Below are 19041 nucleotides of genomic sequence, written 5' to 3'. Positions count from 1 at the left end.
CCCTCAGATGAATCAATTTTGTTGTAGCCTTCTGCATACTTGGATAAAAGTGTATGCATAATGATTAAAGGTACGGTACCTGTAAGTAATTTAGCAGTTACAAAACACACAGTTGCAATTGCTAGCCAATCACAAACCGAATTGCTAAGTAAATTACAATATATACCACTAGTTAAATCGTAGCTGAATCACAAGAGTTAGGCCTACCAAATCACAAGCTTAATCACTAGCCAAATCACTAACTAAATCAAGCTAAATGAATAGTGAAATATTATCTAAATCCAAAGCCTTATTGCTAATCATTAACCAAATCACAAGCTAAAAATCTAGTCAAATCATAGCTACATCACAGCTTTAGTGCTTAACTAAACAATAACCAAATCACAAGCTTACCAACCAATTTGCCAAGTAAATCACAAGCTAAATTACTAGTCAAATTGCTAGCTGAATCACAAGCCTTAGTACCAAATCTCAAGCATAATCGCCAGCCAAATTGTTAGCCGAAGCACAATCAGATTTCACAGAAGAGTCGCTGAATGTCACAAATGACGACTTCAAAATTACCATCCTCACAGTGTTGTGGTGGTAATAGCCTATATTATGCAGCCTAACTATTATTATATATTATCACATACATACGCTAATCCAACATGGCTTATGACCTTATCCGACAGGCAATATGACTTCTTTCTCTTTTTTCTACCTGTTGAAAGGTGCCGAAGATGATTTCCAGTGCTCTGTCTAAATGACTACACTCTAAGAAGTTCTGCCACTGTGATTACCTGAAGTGCACAAGGCATTCGCAACTGTAATGACTGTCGTTCAGAGGTAGATTCATTCAGAATATACTCAATATGTCTCTGTATGGGCAGAATATAGTGAGTCTCCAGGAGCAGCAGTCACAGAAACGCCGTTTTACATGAAGGACTATTAATGGACTCGTACACCTCGTTTTTTGGTACGAGCATTAGCCACAGTGCCTATTTCCGCTGTTTAATGGGGCTAACCTTTCCCGTCACACACTTAGAGGCACTTCTCTCTCCAAATCAACAGTTGTGAAGGGCAAATTCAAATTGGTACAGCGCGTTCGCTTAAATGATTGAAAAAAGTCCCTCTGTGTGTGACTTTAACTGTGTTTAACTTGTTAAAGTAGCACTAAGTGCAACTCCAACATAAAAGACTACGAGAATCCAACATCTACAGCACGGCTGCCAGACAGAAAAGGTGCAATTTCACACCTCACCTCTAGGAAGAAGGGACATGTTACGTGTGACAAGAAAAGATGGAGAGATGAGGGCAAAATCTGGTTAATTATTTGCAACCAGAACAGCAGAGAATGACGTGAAATCATTCGAATTTGGTTTGAAAGACAATTAAAATCGGATTTTCGGAAATGCATTTCAGTCTCAAAGGTCGGATCACATTTCAAAACTTTTTTTTTTCCGCTTGATTTGTCTGAAATGTCAAACAACATGCACTACAGTGGTGAATTATGCTCCATTATGCTCGGCCCTGTCACTGAAACCAAACGTGACTTCAGCATTTTTACATTTATTTTTTTATTGGATTTTATCATTATTATCATGTTCCTTGTCTTTATTTATGCCTGCCAGTATAAATGGTCCTGTAGATGGATGGATAGGTAAAATGGATATTAAAATATTCCATTTTCAGATATTCATACACCAAAATATTCTGGGGACCATGAAAGTTTTGTGAAAATTTTCAAAATGCTTACAAATTTTTTTAATAAAAACAACACTGGAAGGTAAAGAGTTAAACAACATTTTGCAACATGTTGATTTGGTTTGTTTTTACGTACATTAATTCAGATGAATAACACCATTTATTTATTTATTTATTTATTTATTTATTTATTTGTTTGTTTGTTTGTTTGTTTGTTAGTTAGTTAGTTGCAAGACCGTTTATAATGAAATAGTGGCGGGTATAAATAAAGACAAAAACAAGAAACTAACTAACCAAACGCACATTGAGACCAGTTCCACAACCTAAGATTAATACTTTCCTTTATCCAGTCATATAAAAATTGTACCCTAAATTGTGTCAACTATCAGTTTTTTTCCCCCATTTCAGTCTGTTTTCAAGCTTTAAAGTTTCATTCCTCATCCCGACCTGTCATAACAGCCACGAGACGACATTATCTCGCTAACCTTGTAGCTCAAACCTGCCATGTCTGCTCCTTCCCGAGTGACAGCTAATATGTGTGAAAGGAGTTGTGGCTCCTGAAGACTATTTCCCTGACAGTGATGCAGCACGCGGTGTCAGGCAGGTCTTCACCCGGGTCCTTTAGAAGATGACCTCTGACAAACACATACATCAAGGTCCAACCTCTCGTCCTACAGCGCAGAACGTTACGGCACAGACATTCTGTCATTCAGAACGTCAGTAATGGGCCATTTAATGTGTCATCTGTTATTGTTGCAATTTTCATGTTTTCACAAACACAAATAACGTGTTATGCAAGTGACTGTCAAGTGGCGAAACTATTCTCAGGTGCATTTGGCGAGAAAACTAAAGTTTATGAGGTATATGACAACGTGTCAGGCCTACAATAGCTGAAGGGTGCCATCATCCCTGAGGTAAACTTTCTCAAACTTTGCCTTTTTACTTTCCTCCGGAGAAGATGTAGAGCTAAACTCTCTGAAGTGCTGCTTTCTGAGAAGTTTTAGAGTTTCTCCGCACAGGAGATGGGGAAGATTCACTCGCATGCTTTTAGAGAAAAAGTGTCAATGCATTCATTTGTGCAAACCAAACTAGGAAAGAATGAGAAGTGAAAAACAGAGAGACAAGGTGAAAGACAATTCTGAGATCTGATTTAGTTTATATATATATATATATATAGGTGCTGGGCAAAGATTAATCGCATCTAAAATAAATGTTTGTGTTTATATAATATATGTGTGTTTACTGTGTATAATTATTTTGTATATATAAATACACACATATGCATATGCATATGCATATGCATATATATATATATATATATATATATATATATATATATATATATAATAAAAAAAAAAATATATATATATATATATATAAAGTATTTATAATTATATCTAATATAAATTATGTATAAATATTTATACAGTACATACATACATGCAAATATTTCTTAAATATATACATGTGTATGTGTGTATTTATATATACAAAATAATTATACACAGTAAACACACATATATTATATAAACAAACATTTATTTTGGATGTGATTAATCACAATTAATCGTTGCCCTGCAATAATATATATATATATAACATGTTATATAGTATTAGTGATAATAATAAAATATATTATTATTCTATCAACCACTATACACCCCCCCCCATCCCATAATTTACTGTCCTGTCTACTATCCCGACTATCAATTAAAATTACAACAATATAAGGCCAAACAAAACGATAGTGCAATCGGCCATCTGACGCATTTGCCACTGTAACTCTGATGAGGAGAACGAGACGTCATTGACTGACGCATTATCACACTGCAATGAGAAACACACGCAGAAGACAAGCTCAGAACAAGAGGAGAGAAAACAAGAAGTGGAAGAAAAGCAGGGGATGAGGAGGAGGAGGAAGATCAGGGCTTGCGTCAGGTACTAAAGAGCTTATTGTTCAAGACTGAGTAGTCGATTGTGAAATGACAAGCATGACGGTGAAAGGATTGGTCTGTCGATTCCAATCGTCTAGCAGGACTAGAAATGGAGCTGAGTTTGAGAAAAATCAGGACTGACTTGAAAGAGTCATGCTGGATGAGACAGAGGCTTGAAAATGACATTAACCCCCATTTACAAAACCACAGGAGCATGCTGGGACTGGCTGGGCTGAGCTGTGTGTGTCCAGGTGTTGATTCATCTGTGTATTTAAAGCGTATATGTCCGGTGGAAACAGAAGGTCAAGACATATATAAACAGTATGTGTGTGTGTGTGTGCATACTGTACATAGTCTTGCAGAGCAAAAATATGACTATCCCCATAAAGACTGTCCCACATTGCAGCTATTTTGACCAATAAACATCCACATAAGGGGCTTTCACACCAGTGGAACGTTTTCATAGTTCCTATATCTAAAGGCGGAAATATGTTTGCACCAAATGAACCGGGACCAATTTTAGCTATAGGAACGCCTAAATTAGACTTCATAGTAGTGTCTAACCATAGACTGTGTGAAAAAATATGGGCGCAGTGTCCGTGACGTCACCCGTAGTGTTTCTGAAGAGCATTTTTGAAACTCAAAGTGGGCGGAGCCAGCCGTCGCCATCTTGGCCGCGCGTCACTCCCTGATAACCAGAAATGTGCAGCGAGGCGGATTAGCTGAGGTGACGTGACGCTAACAGACAGCGGACAAACGGCTAGTAGTGACAGCAGCGGCAATCCACCTGTCACTCAAGTGGCCACGCCCTTAATTATGCACAACTTTAAGGCTTAATATAATTTAAACGGATGAGTTATAAAAATATTCACCCCCCTCACAGTTGTAATGATGGGCAAAATTAGCTATATAGACCAAAACCACTTTTTGCACCAGGCTGTAAACATATTATTTTCTGCTGTAAGATTGGGTATATTAACAAGGGGGTCTATGGGATTGACTCTCTTTTGTAGCCTGTCTCTAGTGGCCAGTCAATGAATTACTGGCTTAAGTCACTTCCGTGTTGGATTCAAGAGAGAGAGACGGGAAGGTTGCCGCTTGTGTCTGACCCAGAACGTTAGAAACTACCAATGACGTACGTTTAAGTTGATTGGCTGAACGCATGCCATGCGAAACACTGGCACAGGCCACTTTTAAAAGCAATGCAAACACACAGTTTACATACTCTTACTCCACGAACATGGAAAACAGTGATAGATGGACCGAAGTCCAGGCACTTCTCAGCCAATCACGGTGCGCCTAAATGACGTCGCCTATGCTGGATTATGTCACTTCAGAGTTCCTACAGGCGGTGCGAATGCAACCAGGAAAATGAGTTCTTGGGAACCGCCCTGGTGGCTAGTTCCAATAACTACACAGTGTGAAAGCCCCTTTAGACAGGAAAAGATCTTCGATTGACATGCAAATTGACCCATTTCCTTTTAATGACATTCCGGATACAATGTACGTGGAAACCAGAAATTACAGGTAAGCAAGGACATCTGGACTGATGAAAACAATTACGTCTTGAATCCAGAATAATTCTTAAAGTCAGCCGATCAGATTGGAGTTCTTCGGTTCGGGAAAGCTCAGGCCATTTTTGTGTGCAATGATACACCAGGGGCGTCTGTGGCTGAGACTAAAATTATGAGCCTTACCCATCAATCTCCCCATCATGGTGTGTCGTGGGGTGTGCTGGTCATCCAGGCTCTCTCCGGGATACAGCGACTGAGAGATCCGCCGCTCATGTTCATCTCTCGGAGAGTTCAGAGACACAGTCGGGCAACTCGGAGACTCCTGGAGAGAAAGGCAAGTTTACTTATATAGCACATTTCATACACAATGGCAATTCAAAGTGCTTTACATAGAAGAAATTAAAATAATAAAAAGAAATAAGAATAATTAAAACAGTTTAGAAAAATTAAATAAAATACAGTACAAACAGTCGGACGAACAGTGGCACAGTGCTCATTCAGTAAATGCATAGCTAAACAGAGGGAAAGAGGGAAAAACACAAATTATATATATATATATATATATATATATATATATATATATATATATATATATATATATATATATATATATATATATATATTTTTTTTTTTTAATCTTTTTAATTAAATCTTTCAGATGCTTTTTTTGTCTTGTCCCTTTAGCAAATAGTTGTTCTTACTTTAAGCACAATTATTAGAAAATTTTGTCAGATGCATTCAAATTAAATTGAATAAAACAGTTTTTCTTGCTGTATGCATAATTGTCACAAAATTGTCAAATGCAAGCCTTTTGTTTGTAAACAAAACAAAAAATAAAATAAAATAAATTGTAATATAAAACAAATTTTCTTGCTTTAAGCACAATTGCCAACAAATTGTCAAATGCAAGCCTAAAATGAAAGAAAACAAAACAAACAAAATTTAACACAAAGCACAATTGTAACATTTTGTCAGATGCATGCCTCAAACAATACGAACAAAACAAAACTAAATTAAAAACTAAAAAAAGTCAAAACGCAAAACAATAAAACAAAACGCAAAAAAAAAAGTCAGATGCATGGCTTTTGTGAGCAAAAAAAAAGCTACTAAAATAGTATAAATAAAGTTATTATCTGAAGCCAGACATCTGTTGTCCAGCACATCTCAGTTCCTCATCCCGTCTCCAGCACTAATAGAGCTGTTACTGCGCTCGTATGATTAGGCTGTCGCTGACTGAGGTCTGATCTCAGGTCCTTTATGAGCTATCATGTTCTTATAGTGTTATACACTTTCCCCACGGGCCCGCATTGATCGTGAGAAGGTTTCACTTCCTCCCACAGGAACTTCTCCTGAATGAGGCTGTGTTGAGAATGAGGGAACCCATAATTCCCACCACCTGCGCTCCTGTCTACTAGGAAGACCAAGATCCACATGTCAGTGTTTTTAGACACAGCTCTCAGGATCTGGAGACAAACCTCAAGGGAACTATGGGAAGGCTTTTTATGAATGCATCATTGCATTCCCTACAATGTGTACCCTTCGTCCTCTCCCAGTACAGTTATATTTTCAGCCGGAGAAACAGAGGAAGCTCCCGGAAAAAAAATTGCTTTATTTTATGATAGTCCGGTATAAAGAGACAGATCAAATAAGAACAGGATTGTGATAGCCTTTATGATTTGTCTGATTTCTTCAAGCATTCATATTTACCATGTTTACTATGGTAATGGTTAGCATGCATAGTCTTTTGCATCGCATATAAATATTTCTACCTTATACGGTGATCAGAATCCACTTCGGATCACAAACAGAAGGCGTTCAAACATGAAAGTGAGTTTTGAGGTAAATGATTTTAAAAGTCTTTAACTGATGTTAGCTGACAGAATCATCCGGCGCTGGCGTCTCCAGACTCGGGTAAACTCCGCCTCTGTTCGAAACCACTCCTCTAGCCCGAGCTGGCCCGCTTTGGACCAAGGTATTCGACGGGCCAGAAAATCCTGGCCGTTGGCCCCGAGTAGGCCCCGATCAAGCCCCGGAAGTGACAGTGGAAACGCGACTGGCCCTGGCACGCACTAGCACACTCTGGCCCGACAATGGAAACGCGGCTAATGTGTCCCGGGATTTGTCCCGGGATCGTTTGATTATGGTTCATTCACACTGTCAGTGATTTTCCGGAATCTGTGAGTGCGTTCACACACATCCCGTAAAGACACGTGACGTCAGGATGTGTTGTAGAAAGGCCAGTCTAATCTTCCGCTACCGCTCTCTCCATTGTAGTCGTGCACTTGGTGGATTTTTTTACGCAGCGTCTTAAGTTTACTAATGATCTGCGCTTTCGATCTCGAGAAACTACACTCAAGCATTTTTTCCGGATTCGGTCGTACACTAACACATCGCGTACGCTCTCAGCTTCAGCGCGGATAGTAAGGAGCTCCTGGTCTCGGCTTCATTCTAGTTTGCACACATTTTTTCGTTCTTTCATTGTTGATGACGAACACAAACTTTCTTCTAAGAGCAACAAAACACCCCTTACGGCATTGGTCCTGGTCCTTTTGTTCACACAGGGGGCGTTCCGGGACTGATCCCGGCAATGTTACTACTAGGTCCCCATCCCGGCATCATCAATCCCGGGACGTGTTTGCGTTCACACAGAAGGCACTCTAGCAATGTTACAGCAAATTCCCGGGATCAACGCGATGTGTGAAAGGGGTTTATGTGAGTTTGGAGGAATGAGACTGATGTCTTCTGATCAATAGCAACCAAAACAGTTTTGAGCATCTAGATACATCAAAGACAAGCAAGCCTGGACTGCAGGATGACCATCACACAGGACACATCTCACCCAGCCCGTGCAGGACGTTTGTGGGAAAACAACAGATGTTTAATATAGATGAGACGTTTAATGAAGTCTGGAGCTGCTGACTTGATAAAACAGCACGTTCACTGACGTACACAAGAGCTCAACACAATTACAACTTCATCTGACAATAAACCGCTCAGCCGGACTCTTCTCAACGAGCTTTTCTTTACAAAACCAGGATTTGTTTTATGAACCTTTGTTGAAATCTGACGGTTGTGACAGAATGAGAGGGAGATAAAAACAGGAGGGGTTTTTTTATAAAGGAACGCGTTTCTAAAAGTTCAGGATGAACTGATGTGCTTGTGGGAGACACAGATCTTCTACGCCCAGTGTTTGGGAGAGGAGTAATTATGAACCCGTTTATTCTGCCCTCTCTACTCGTAATCTCCCCTAATCTAGAGCTTCTCAAACAGGATTAGCCATGTGGATTATACACTCCCTTTACAGTCTGTCTTCCTCAGAGATTGGCATTGCCCATCCATCCATCCATCTATCCATTTTACCCATCCATCCATCTATCCATCCACCCATTTGACCCATTCATCCATCAATCCATCCATCCATCTATCTATCTACCCATTTTACCCATCCATCCATCCATCTATCTATCCACCCATTTTACCCATCCATCCATCTACCCATTTTACCCATCCATCCACCCATTTTACCCATCCATCCATCCATTTTACTCATCCATCCATCCATCCATCCATCCACTCATTTTACCCATCCATCCATCCATCCATCCATCTATCTAGCCATTTTACCCATCCATCATCCATCTAGCCATTTTACCCATCCATCCATCCATCCATCCATCTACCCATTTTACCCATCCATCCATCCATCCACCCATTTTACCCATCCATCCATCCATCCATCTAGCCATTTTACCCATCCATCATCCATCTAGCCATTTTACCCACCCATCCATCCATCCATCCATCCATCCATCCATCCATCCTACCCATTTTACCCATCCATCCATCCATCCATCTAGCCATTTTACCCATCCATCCATCCATCTACCCATTTTACCCATCCATCCATCCATCCATCCATCTATCTATCCACCCATTTTACCCATCCATCCATCCATCCACCCATTTTACCAATCCATCCATCCACCCATTTTACCCATCCATCCATCCATCCATCTAGCCATTTTACCCATCCATCATCCATCTAGCCATTTTACCCATCCATCCATCCATCCATCCATCCATCCATCCTACCCATTTTACCCATCCATCCATCCATCCATCTAGCCATTTTACCCATCCATCCATCCATCCATCCATCTACCCATTTTACCCATCCATCCATCCATCCATCCATCTATCTATCCACCCATTTTACCCATCCATCCATCCATCCACCCATTTTACCAATCCATCCATCCACCCATTTTACCCATCCATCCATCCATCCATCCATCCATCTAGCCATTTTACCCATCCATCATCCATCTAGCCATTTTACCCATCCATCCATCCATCCATCCATCCATCCATCCATCCATCCATCCATCCATCCATCCATCCATCCACCCATCCATCCATCCCAGTTAATTTTAATTCTGTAAACTCAAACTGCAATTTTGAGTAAAATTCCTCAATCTAAATTTAATTGAATTAAAGACATTCTCAATTAATTTCTGAATGGCAGTCATAATACCTTAGTATTGACCGAGCAACTTTTGAATTACACTGGCAAACACCACAACAGGAAAAATACAACAAAAAAAAAAGCTCGTTATGAATAATGCAACAACTTAACACTGGTCTTTTTCAAATTGTTGCCCTAGTCGTGATAAAATCACTGTAATACACATCCACGTATTCACATTTTACATTAGAACATGTTTGAGAAAATCCTTTCTGACCTTGGATGAGAGAGAAGATCTCCTTGCCTATATATCAGCATCATACAGTAACTCTAATCCTGTCTACAACACACACACACACACATGTGCAGGCTCCGCTGGCCTGATGCTGTTTCTGAGTGTTAATCCCGCGTCCCCTCTCTCTCCTCTCGGCCTGTAATGACAGGTCTTACGCTGTCACACACAGATCTCTCAGAGACCCAGACAGCCTCATTAGCTCTCTCTATCGCATCTCTACAATCCCATTCATTTACACAGAGGAGATGAGCCCCTTTCTATGGCAGATCTGTTGTCCTCTCCCACATATTTCCAGTCTATTTTTCAAGTGGATTATGACGGCTACAAGCGCCCGAGGCTGTGCAGCTGTGGGTCGAACTGCTCAGATTTACCCTGTGAATACTGTGCTTTAGAGCCAGTGACAGTTTATTATGTGTCCCCATAGTGGGTGAATTAATTCTCTCGCCGGTGAGAGTGAGGGCACTGAATGGGTACAACTGCTTAAGTTAAAGGAGCCAAATCTGAAATCCACTTATAATACAGTATTAGTCAAGGTTTCTTGCACCCAGAACAATTCCCTGACCATTCTGACCCTCAGCATTAAAAAGGCAGATTTTTGCCACTATACTTTTGAGACTTCTCTATGTAAATGACCTTTATTGTGATTGGTTAATCTTCCTGTACTGACATACTTCACCAGGTGGCACGGTTTTTTGAATACTGGACGTGTCGATGTATAAATATGGGCAGTATGAGTATATGTATGAGTTCTTGTCTCATTTTTTATCATAGTTAAGAAAAGTTTGTGTGTAATAAAATATATGTTGAATCAAATCAAATATTTCTTTCTAAAGCTACTTTTTGTAATGTTTTGTAAAACTTGATACTTTTCTCATTTAACACAATAATGACTTTAAATGATCTTTTGGGAGTAATTTATCAGCCAAATTTGATGTGGGATTAATAATAAAAAAATAAATAAAAAAAATTATATATATATATATATATATATATATATATATATAATTAATATATATATATATATATCATCATAATTATATATATATATCATAATAATTATATAATAATAATAATAATAATAATAATAATAATATAAATATATATATATATATATATATATATATATATATATATATATATAAAAAAATGTTATTATAATATATTATTAATACATATAACAAATGTATTCATATATTTACACTATATATATATATATATATATATATATATATATATATATATAGTTAAGTTAATACTACTATTATTATAATTATTATTAATACTATTACTACTTATAATAATAATAAATGGATATTATTATTCATTTAATTGCATTAAAAATACTATTGTATATGGCAGACTTATATTAACCGAAAATAACGACCACATGGAAGCTCCACTGATCTGTTCTGTACACAACTGTCTCGGTTCACCTTGTGAAGTGTGAGTGAGTTAGATTGAGTGTGTGTCGTGACACCCGATCTGCTCAATGCCACTGTGGCTCAGTGCGCTGCCCTTTGATTCAATCAATTACTTTCTCAGGTGAACCAATTGAGTTTCCCTCCTGAGCTGTAAGTGGATTAGAGAGAGCAGTCTTCATTCTGCTCCCCGGACGCCTCCAGTCAAACAAGACGGCCTCGTACACACACACACACACTCCTTCCAATTTGCAATTTCTTTGAGGTGCAAAACCACATTTCCCATGATGCTTCTGCCATCCTCCTGAATCCCAGTCACAGCGATATGACATCAGTAAGTCATTGTGAGTTCATGTCAAAAAGGTCCATCGGAGAGTAAATAAACTAATGAAGCACAGATCCAGAAGTCCTCCTCATATTGCTTGGCGTATGTGGATGCGTCCCATCATGCCCTGCTTCCCCCCGTGGAGCCGCAGTCTGGCTCAACGCTAATAAAACCATAATTTACCAGTCAGGCAGATTGATAGCTCTCTCAAGACACAATCGATCAGACACTCATTTCAGCAGGACAGTTTTCTGTGGCCAGCATGACACTTCCTTCCTGATGTCAGCTTTCATAAACGTCATGTGGACACAAACCACATGGGTTGTTTTTATGCACAGGAGGCACTCTGATAGTAAATGCACAGTTCTTCGTAATCGGGATGTACTTCAGCAAGAATGCTAATGGATTACAGTCTGAAATGTATATTTCACACTGCACATTAAAGCAGAGTACTCATTCTGACACCGGAATTAATGAGTTACAGCACTGACACAGCAACAGTGACTACTTAATGTGTTTTAAAATGGATATTTTTACTGGAAAGCCAGTAAAAAACACTAAACATTTACACTATTTTTATTTTTCTCATTCGAGAAGCAGTTTTACTTTGATATACGTCACAATAGAGAAGAAAAGACTAGTGCAACTTCTGTTTTATGCCAACTTTTTACTGTTTTTTATCTGATACAAGATATTAGATAGATAGATAGATATAGATAGATAGATAGATAGATAGATAGATAGATAGATAGATAGATAGATAGATAGATAGATAGATAGATACTGGCATAATGGCATCTTTAATACAAGTATACTTTGTCTGATGCACTGGCAGATTTTTATCTGAGTGAAAAATGTGGGCGGGGCTTGATTTTGTCTGTGAGGAATTGATTGGATGGTTGTGGTTTGCTATTGGCTGATCTCATGTGAGTGACAGGTTGCCCCGCCCCCGTCATCAGAGAAGAGAAGAGATGCTGCAAGAGGAACTTATTCTCATTCAAGATTACCAGGCATATGAATTATGATGTGCACAAATAAATAAGTTATACTTAATACTAGAATATTCCATAAAAATAAGAATGGTCAATTATGATTTCATGGTGACTTGAAAAGTAGTATTTTTTTCTCAGCAAGAAGCGCAGAGTCACAGCAAAACTGCAGTCAGAATGAAAGCACAACGCGAGCATGTTGTTGCGCTGACGCTGATGCTTTGTTTACTCGCTGCTTGTTCAAATAGTGTAAAACAGGTTTAGATTCGGTGCTATATTCTGTTTTTCTCAGAGCAGATTACATCAAATATCTACCAGGTTATTGTACACCTCCTCTGAGACAAATCTACAAAGTTCAAATAATCTGAACAAGTACTGTAGAAGGAAATGAGACGCACTTGTAAGTAAAATCCAGTTAAATAGTACTTTTGAAAAACATCAAACCACAGTGACATTTTGGGCTTGATGCAAATGCATTTCTTTCAAAGAGCAGAGCATCTCTGAGCGAGGACAGCGTGTGCATTTATTACTTCCCTAAAGGATTCCCAGCTATGTGGAATAACTTTGAGGATATTTTCTTTTTTTTTCCACAAAGAGAAATCAAAGAGACTGTGAATGAAAAAGTGGACCTGAGGGCCACTCACAGCTCTTCAGACATTGTTTATGATGAAGATGATGATGATGATGATGAGTGTGTTATATGAAAATTCACACTGAAAACTAAAATTTTTTTGACACAGTGTACAAAATCATTAATACTATGAATAATGTGTTGTAGTTCAAAAGTTGGTTTCCACTGTCGGGCCCGAAGCGTGTGTGTCGGCCAGTCAAACCTCGAGTGTTTTCTGTTTCTGATCTGATGTGGATTCTGGTCACCGGATAAGGCAGAAATATGTTTATATGATGCAAAAAGACTATGCGCTCCAACCATTACCCTAGTTAACGTGGTAAATACGACTACTTGAAGAAATCAGACAGATCATATAGGCTATCACAATCGTGTCTTTATTTTATTTGTCAGTACGTCTTGTATCTTTATACCTGACTGTCTCATATCCATATTTAGATCTGCATATGTCCTAAAATAAAGCAAGTTTCTCTGTCTGAAAATATAACTGTATTGGGACTGTTGTGCTAAAGCTCCTCAGGTCGTATTTATGGAGGAAAATATGTAGAAATGATCGTTCTTTCTAAAAGTGATGAAAACATGTGACTACAAATAAACAGAAACAGACGCGGCTGAATAAGTATGTGTGTCCTCTTTCTTTCTTTTGTGAAATAATGGTAAGTACCACTTTATTTCTGTGTGACTAATGTGCAGTCTTGACACAGATTAATTCATTATCATCAACTTATTAGTGTGAAACTGTGGTGAAACAGCAATGCTTGGGTTTTAAACCTTTAGGTAAACAACAAAAATGCCAAGAAAATGCAGTTCGTTTTGCGATCTCGCTAGTTTCCAGTGGATTTCTTTATGGTTAGTATTCTGATAAAACTTCCATTAGTTGGTGAAATGATGTGTGTGTGTGACGTGTTCCAGAGAGGTGTGTTTTAGTTGGTGAAATGATGTGTGTGTGTGTGACGGTGTTCCAGAGAGGTGTGTTTTAGTTGGTGAAATGATGTGTGTGTGTGACGGTGTTCCAGATAGGTGTGTTTTAGTTGGTGAAATGATGTGTGTGTGTGACGGTGTTCCAGAGAGGTGTGTTTTAGTTGGTGAAATGATGTGTGTGTGTGACGGTGTTCCAGATAGGTGTGTTTTAGTTGGTGAAATGATGTGTGCGTGTGACGGTGTTCCAGATAGGTGTGTTTTAGTTGGTGAAATGATGTGTGTGTGTGACGGTGTTCCAGATAGGTGTGTTTTAGTTGGTGAAATGATGTGTGTGTGTGACGGTGTTCCAGATAGGTGTGTTTTAGTTGGTGAAATGATGTGTGTGTGTGTGACAGTGTTCCAGAGAGGTGTGTTTTAGTTGGTGAAATGATGTGTGTGTGTGACGGTGTTCCAGAGAGGTGTGTTTTAGTTGGTGAAATGATGTGTGTGTGTGTGACGGTGTTCCAGAGAGGTGTGTTTTAGTTGGTGAAATGATGTGTGTGTGTGTGACGGTGTTCCAGAGAGGTGTGTTTTAGTTGGTGAAATGATGTGTGTGTGTGACGGTGTTCCAGAGAGGTGTGTTTTAGTTGGTGAAATGATGTGTGTGTGTGACGGTGTTCCAGAGAGGTGTGTTTTAGTTGGTGAAATGATGTGTGTGTGTGTGACGGTGTTCCAGAGAGGTGTGTTTTAGTTGGTGAAATGATGTGTGTGTGTGTGACGGTGTTCCAGAGAGGTGTGTTTTAGTTGGTGAAATGATGTGTGTGTGTGACGGTGTTCCAGAGAGGTGTGTTTTAGTTGGTGAAATGATGTGTGTGTGTGACGGTGTTCCAGATAGGTGTGTTTTAGTTGGTGAAATGATGTGTGTGTGTGACGGTGTTCCAGATAGGTGTGTTTTAGTTGGTGAAATGATGTGTGTGTGTGACAGTGTTCCAGAGAGGTGTGTTTTAGTTGGTGAAATGATGTGTGTGTGTGACGGTGTTCCAGAAAGGTGTGTTTTAGTTGGTGAAATGATGTGTGTGTGTGACGGTGTTCCAGAGAGGTGTGTTTTAGTTGGTGAAATGATATGTGTGTGTGACGGTGTTCCAGAGAGGTGTGTTTTAGTTGGTGAAATGATGTGTGTGTGTGACGGTGTTCCAGATAGGTGTGTTTTAGTTGGTGAAATGATGTGTGTGTGTGACGGTGTTCCAGAGAGGTGTGTTTTAGTTGGTGAAATGATGAGTGTGTGTGACGGTGTTCCAGAGAGGTGTGTTTTAGTTGGTGAAATGATGTGTGTGTGTGACGGTGTTCCAGAGAGGTGTGTTTTAGTTGGTGAAATGATGTGTGACGGTGTTCCAGAGAGGTGTGTTTTAGTTGGTGAAATGATGTGTGTGTGTGACGGTGTTCCAGAGAGGTGTGTTTTAGTTGGTGAAATGATGTGTGTGTGTGACGGTGTTCCAGAGAGGTGTGTTTTAGTTGGTGAAATGATGTGTGTGTGTGACGGTGTTCCAGAGAGGTGTGTTTTAGTTGGTGAAATGATGTGTGTGTGTGACGGTGTTCCAGAGAGGTGTGTTTTAGTTGGTGAAATGATGTGTGACGGTGTTCCAGAGAGGTGTGTTTTAGTTGGTGAAATGATGTGTGTGTGTGACGGTGTTCCAGAGAGGTGTGTTTTAGTTGGTGAAATGATGTGTGACGGTGTTCCAGAGAGGTGTGTTTTAGTTGGTGAAATGATGTGTGTGTGTGACGGTGTTCCAGAGAGGTGTGTTTTAGTTGGAGAAATGATGTGTGTGTGTGACGGTGTTCCAGATAGGTGTGTTTTAGTTGGTGAAATGATGTGTGTGTGTGACGGTGTTCCAGAGAGGTGTGTTTTAGTTGGAGAAATGATGTGTGTGTGTGACGGTGTTCCAGAGAGGTGTGTTTTAGTTGGTGAAATGATGTGTGTGTGTGACGGTGTTCCAGATAGGTGTGTTTTAGTTGGTGAAATGATGTGTGTGTGTGACGGTGTTCCAGAGAGGTGTGTTTTAGTTGGTGAAATGATGAGTGTGTGTGACGGTGTTCCAGAGAGGTGTGTTTTAGTTGGTGAAATGATGTGTGACGGTGTTCCAGAGAGGTGTGTTTTAGTTGGTGAAATGATGTGTGTGTGTGACGGTGTTCCAGAGAGGTGTGTTTTAGTTGGTGAAATGATGTGTGTGTGTGACGGTGTTCCAGAGAGGTGTGTTTTAGTTGGTGAAATGATGTGTGTGTGTGACGGTGTTCCAGATAGGTGTGTTTTAGTTGGTGAAATGATGTGTGTGTGTGACGGTGTTCCAGAGAGGTGTGTTTTAGTTGGTGAAATGATATGTGTGTGTGACGGTGTTCCAGATAGGTGTGTTTTAGTGAAGGCCCGACGGTGGAAAAGTGGCTACTGATATTTTTTACACACATCGTCAACCCATTAACATTTGAGTCCAAAGCATTTTGGATGTAGTACATCTAAAAATACGGAAAATGCAAAGGTAATTTCTACTTCTGCCTCAAACACGTCTCAATTCAACCGTAATGACACCTCGACGTCACAAGCCAGTTTAGCAGAGGCGTGCAAAACTAATTGGACACACGTGATCCGGGGAAATGTATTAATTTCTCATTTTAATAATCCAGCGCTGATAGGCTCAAAAGCCAAACTTTATGAGGAGCAACATACGCTTGCAATTACCCACAATCCTCAGAGGCTGTCTTCCAGCGCTCTGTTGAACTTTGATAACTTACACCAAAACATTTTGTAATAAAAAGAACATTAAATGTAATAAACACTGAAACTGAAAAGTTTTTTCTTTTCTTTACTTGTCCCATAGTTTTAATACAACGGGGTAAAGGGAAAACTCGGTGCCAAGAAACAATGATAAGTATCTTAAGAAATTAATTGAATTCAAACGACTGCAAGAATTATAATTGTCTGAGAACATATGACCTTATATTAATAGAAACGGAAAGCCATCGATTGGAATCGCTCAGCCTCAATTATTGAACTGAAGAAGAAAACGCAATGACCAATAATACATTACATCATTATCTGGGTCAAGACGATCCCTTATGAAGTACATCACTGCTTCAATTACCAAAGGCAGTCTGATATCCCAGATTCTCAGCTTGAAACCCCAGAGAGTTTCACTCAAGTCAGCGGCTGATTATTAAACCCTTCATTTACAGTTTGAGACTCTGAATCTACTGTAATTGTGACAAAATCAGGTCACTCTCCCCATGTCAGAACTTCCCTCTATGAGCCGAAAGAGCGAGCGCCTTCAGTTAGAAGAACACACTTTACTAATGTAAAAGCTGAAGACACAAAGGCTGTTCCCAAAGGTCGGCGGAAACATGATGCTGCCATCATAAGCTGCATCATATGCATCAGAAAACATCATTCATTAGTGTTTGTACATAATATTTAGCCGTATGGTTTTACACACACTGAAAAAATATAATATGAATACAGTAGTATGCACAACTTAGAAACATAACAGAACTTTTTATTATTTGTACCTTTACATTTTTATAAATATATTTGTATAATTCCATTTTACAATTATATAGATGTTTCTGAGGTCCTACCCTATATCTAAACAACAGTGGTATGTTAATATTAAGTATGCACTGTATGTTATTTATTTGTTTGTTTGTTAGAATTAGGTTTTTTTTATTCTTTTTTTTTTTTACAGATGCAGTTAACAGTAATAACAATGCTGAACTATCCTAATGTATTTGGGTCCGTTTTGACCCAAAAGAGGTACATACAAAATTCTAAACAGGAGGTAAGAACAATGAAACTTTGATTATATGTTAAGACTGTGAAAATACATATCATTTTTTATTTTTTTTTTTTTAGATAAAAAAAAAATATATATATGTAAGAGGTATACCAACTTAAACTAATTGTTATACATTTTGCCTTCAGGTACGTTTTGACCTGGAAGAGAATAGTGGCTTTACACATTTAATTATGCATTACTTTCATGTTTTTATTTATTTTGACATCTATTAGTTAGATTTGTCTCAAATTACTTCTGTAAATACATTTAGCCTCTTTCCTACACTCACACAAACATTTCCTTCCCAAGCACCGGGACTGCATTTTGTAAAGCACGCACACACACACACACACACACACACACACACACACACACACACACACACACACACACACACACACACACACACACACACACACACACACACACACACACACACACACACACACACACACGCGCCAGCGGACAGTGACGGATCTTATTCATTTTAATGCCGGCCTCTGTTTTCCTGCATTTGCTCTCTGACAATAGCAAACTGCCGTCTGTCACAGAGAGCAGAGCCGCCGTCCCCGACACACACTCCTGCAAACTCTCTCTACCCATCATTCTCCTCTTCTTTACACTTACACTCATCCTCATCCTCATCTGACAGACAGATAAGAGAGAGCTAGAGCCGGGGCGTTTCGGCAGGCGACGGGTGACCTTGGATGGGACGTGTGTGAGGGGACAGGATCTCAGCGTGAGCTCAAAGCTCCAGTAGAAACCCAACACACACGCTAATTAAGACTGATCTGAGCTCAGCAGTGTGTCTGCCATGGGCCGCTGCGTGTTTCGGGGGGTTTCTGTGTGTACGTCCGTGAATGACGACAAAAGACATCATTTTTATGTTTTTTGACTGGGTACAAAAAGTAAAAAAAATAATTTTGAAAAATTGTGGAAACTGATAATTGGCTCAATAAATGACTTCCAAATGATTATCCCCATAAAAAGCTGCACTGTACTAATCATAGCTTAAAGGGGTGGTATAATGCCCTTTTCACAAGATGTAAAATCAGTCTTTGATGTC

At 39.2% G+C, this 19041-nt stretch overlaps 1 protein-coding gene across 1 annotated transcript in view; it reads right to left on the bottom strand.

The window, feature by feature from the left end:
• Window positions 1-19041, bottom strand: part of pard3aa (par-3 family cell polarity regulator alpha, a) — a 444866-nt gene that overhangs the window by 167993 nt on the left and 257832 nt on the right. Inside the window, exon 14 of the mRNA XM_084398765.1 lies at window positions 5318-5456. Coding sequence (XP_084254891.1) covers window positions 5318-5456 — 139 coding nt within the window. The remainder of the gene's footprint in view (window positions 1-5317; window positions 5457-19041) is intronic.

Source organism: Rutilus rutilus (assembly GCF_951802725.1).
Source record: "Rutilus rutilus genome assembly, chromosome: 24".
NCBI classification, from domain to species: Eukaryota; Metazoa; Chordata; class Actinopteri; order Cypriniformes; family Leuciscidae; genus Rutilus; species Rutilus rutilus.
This window is presented reverse-complemented; position numbering and strand designations above follow the sequence as displayed.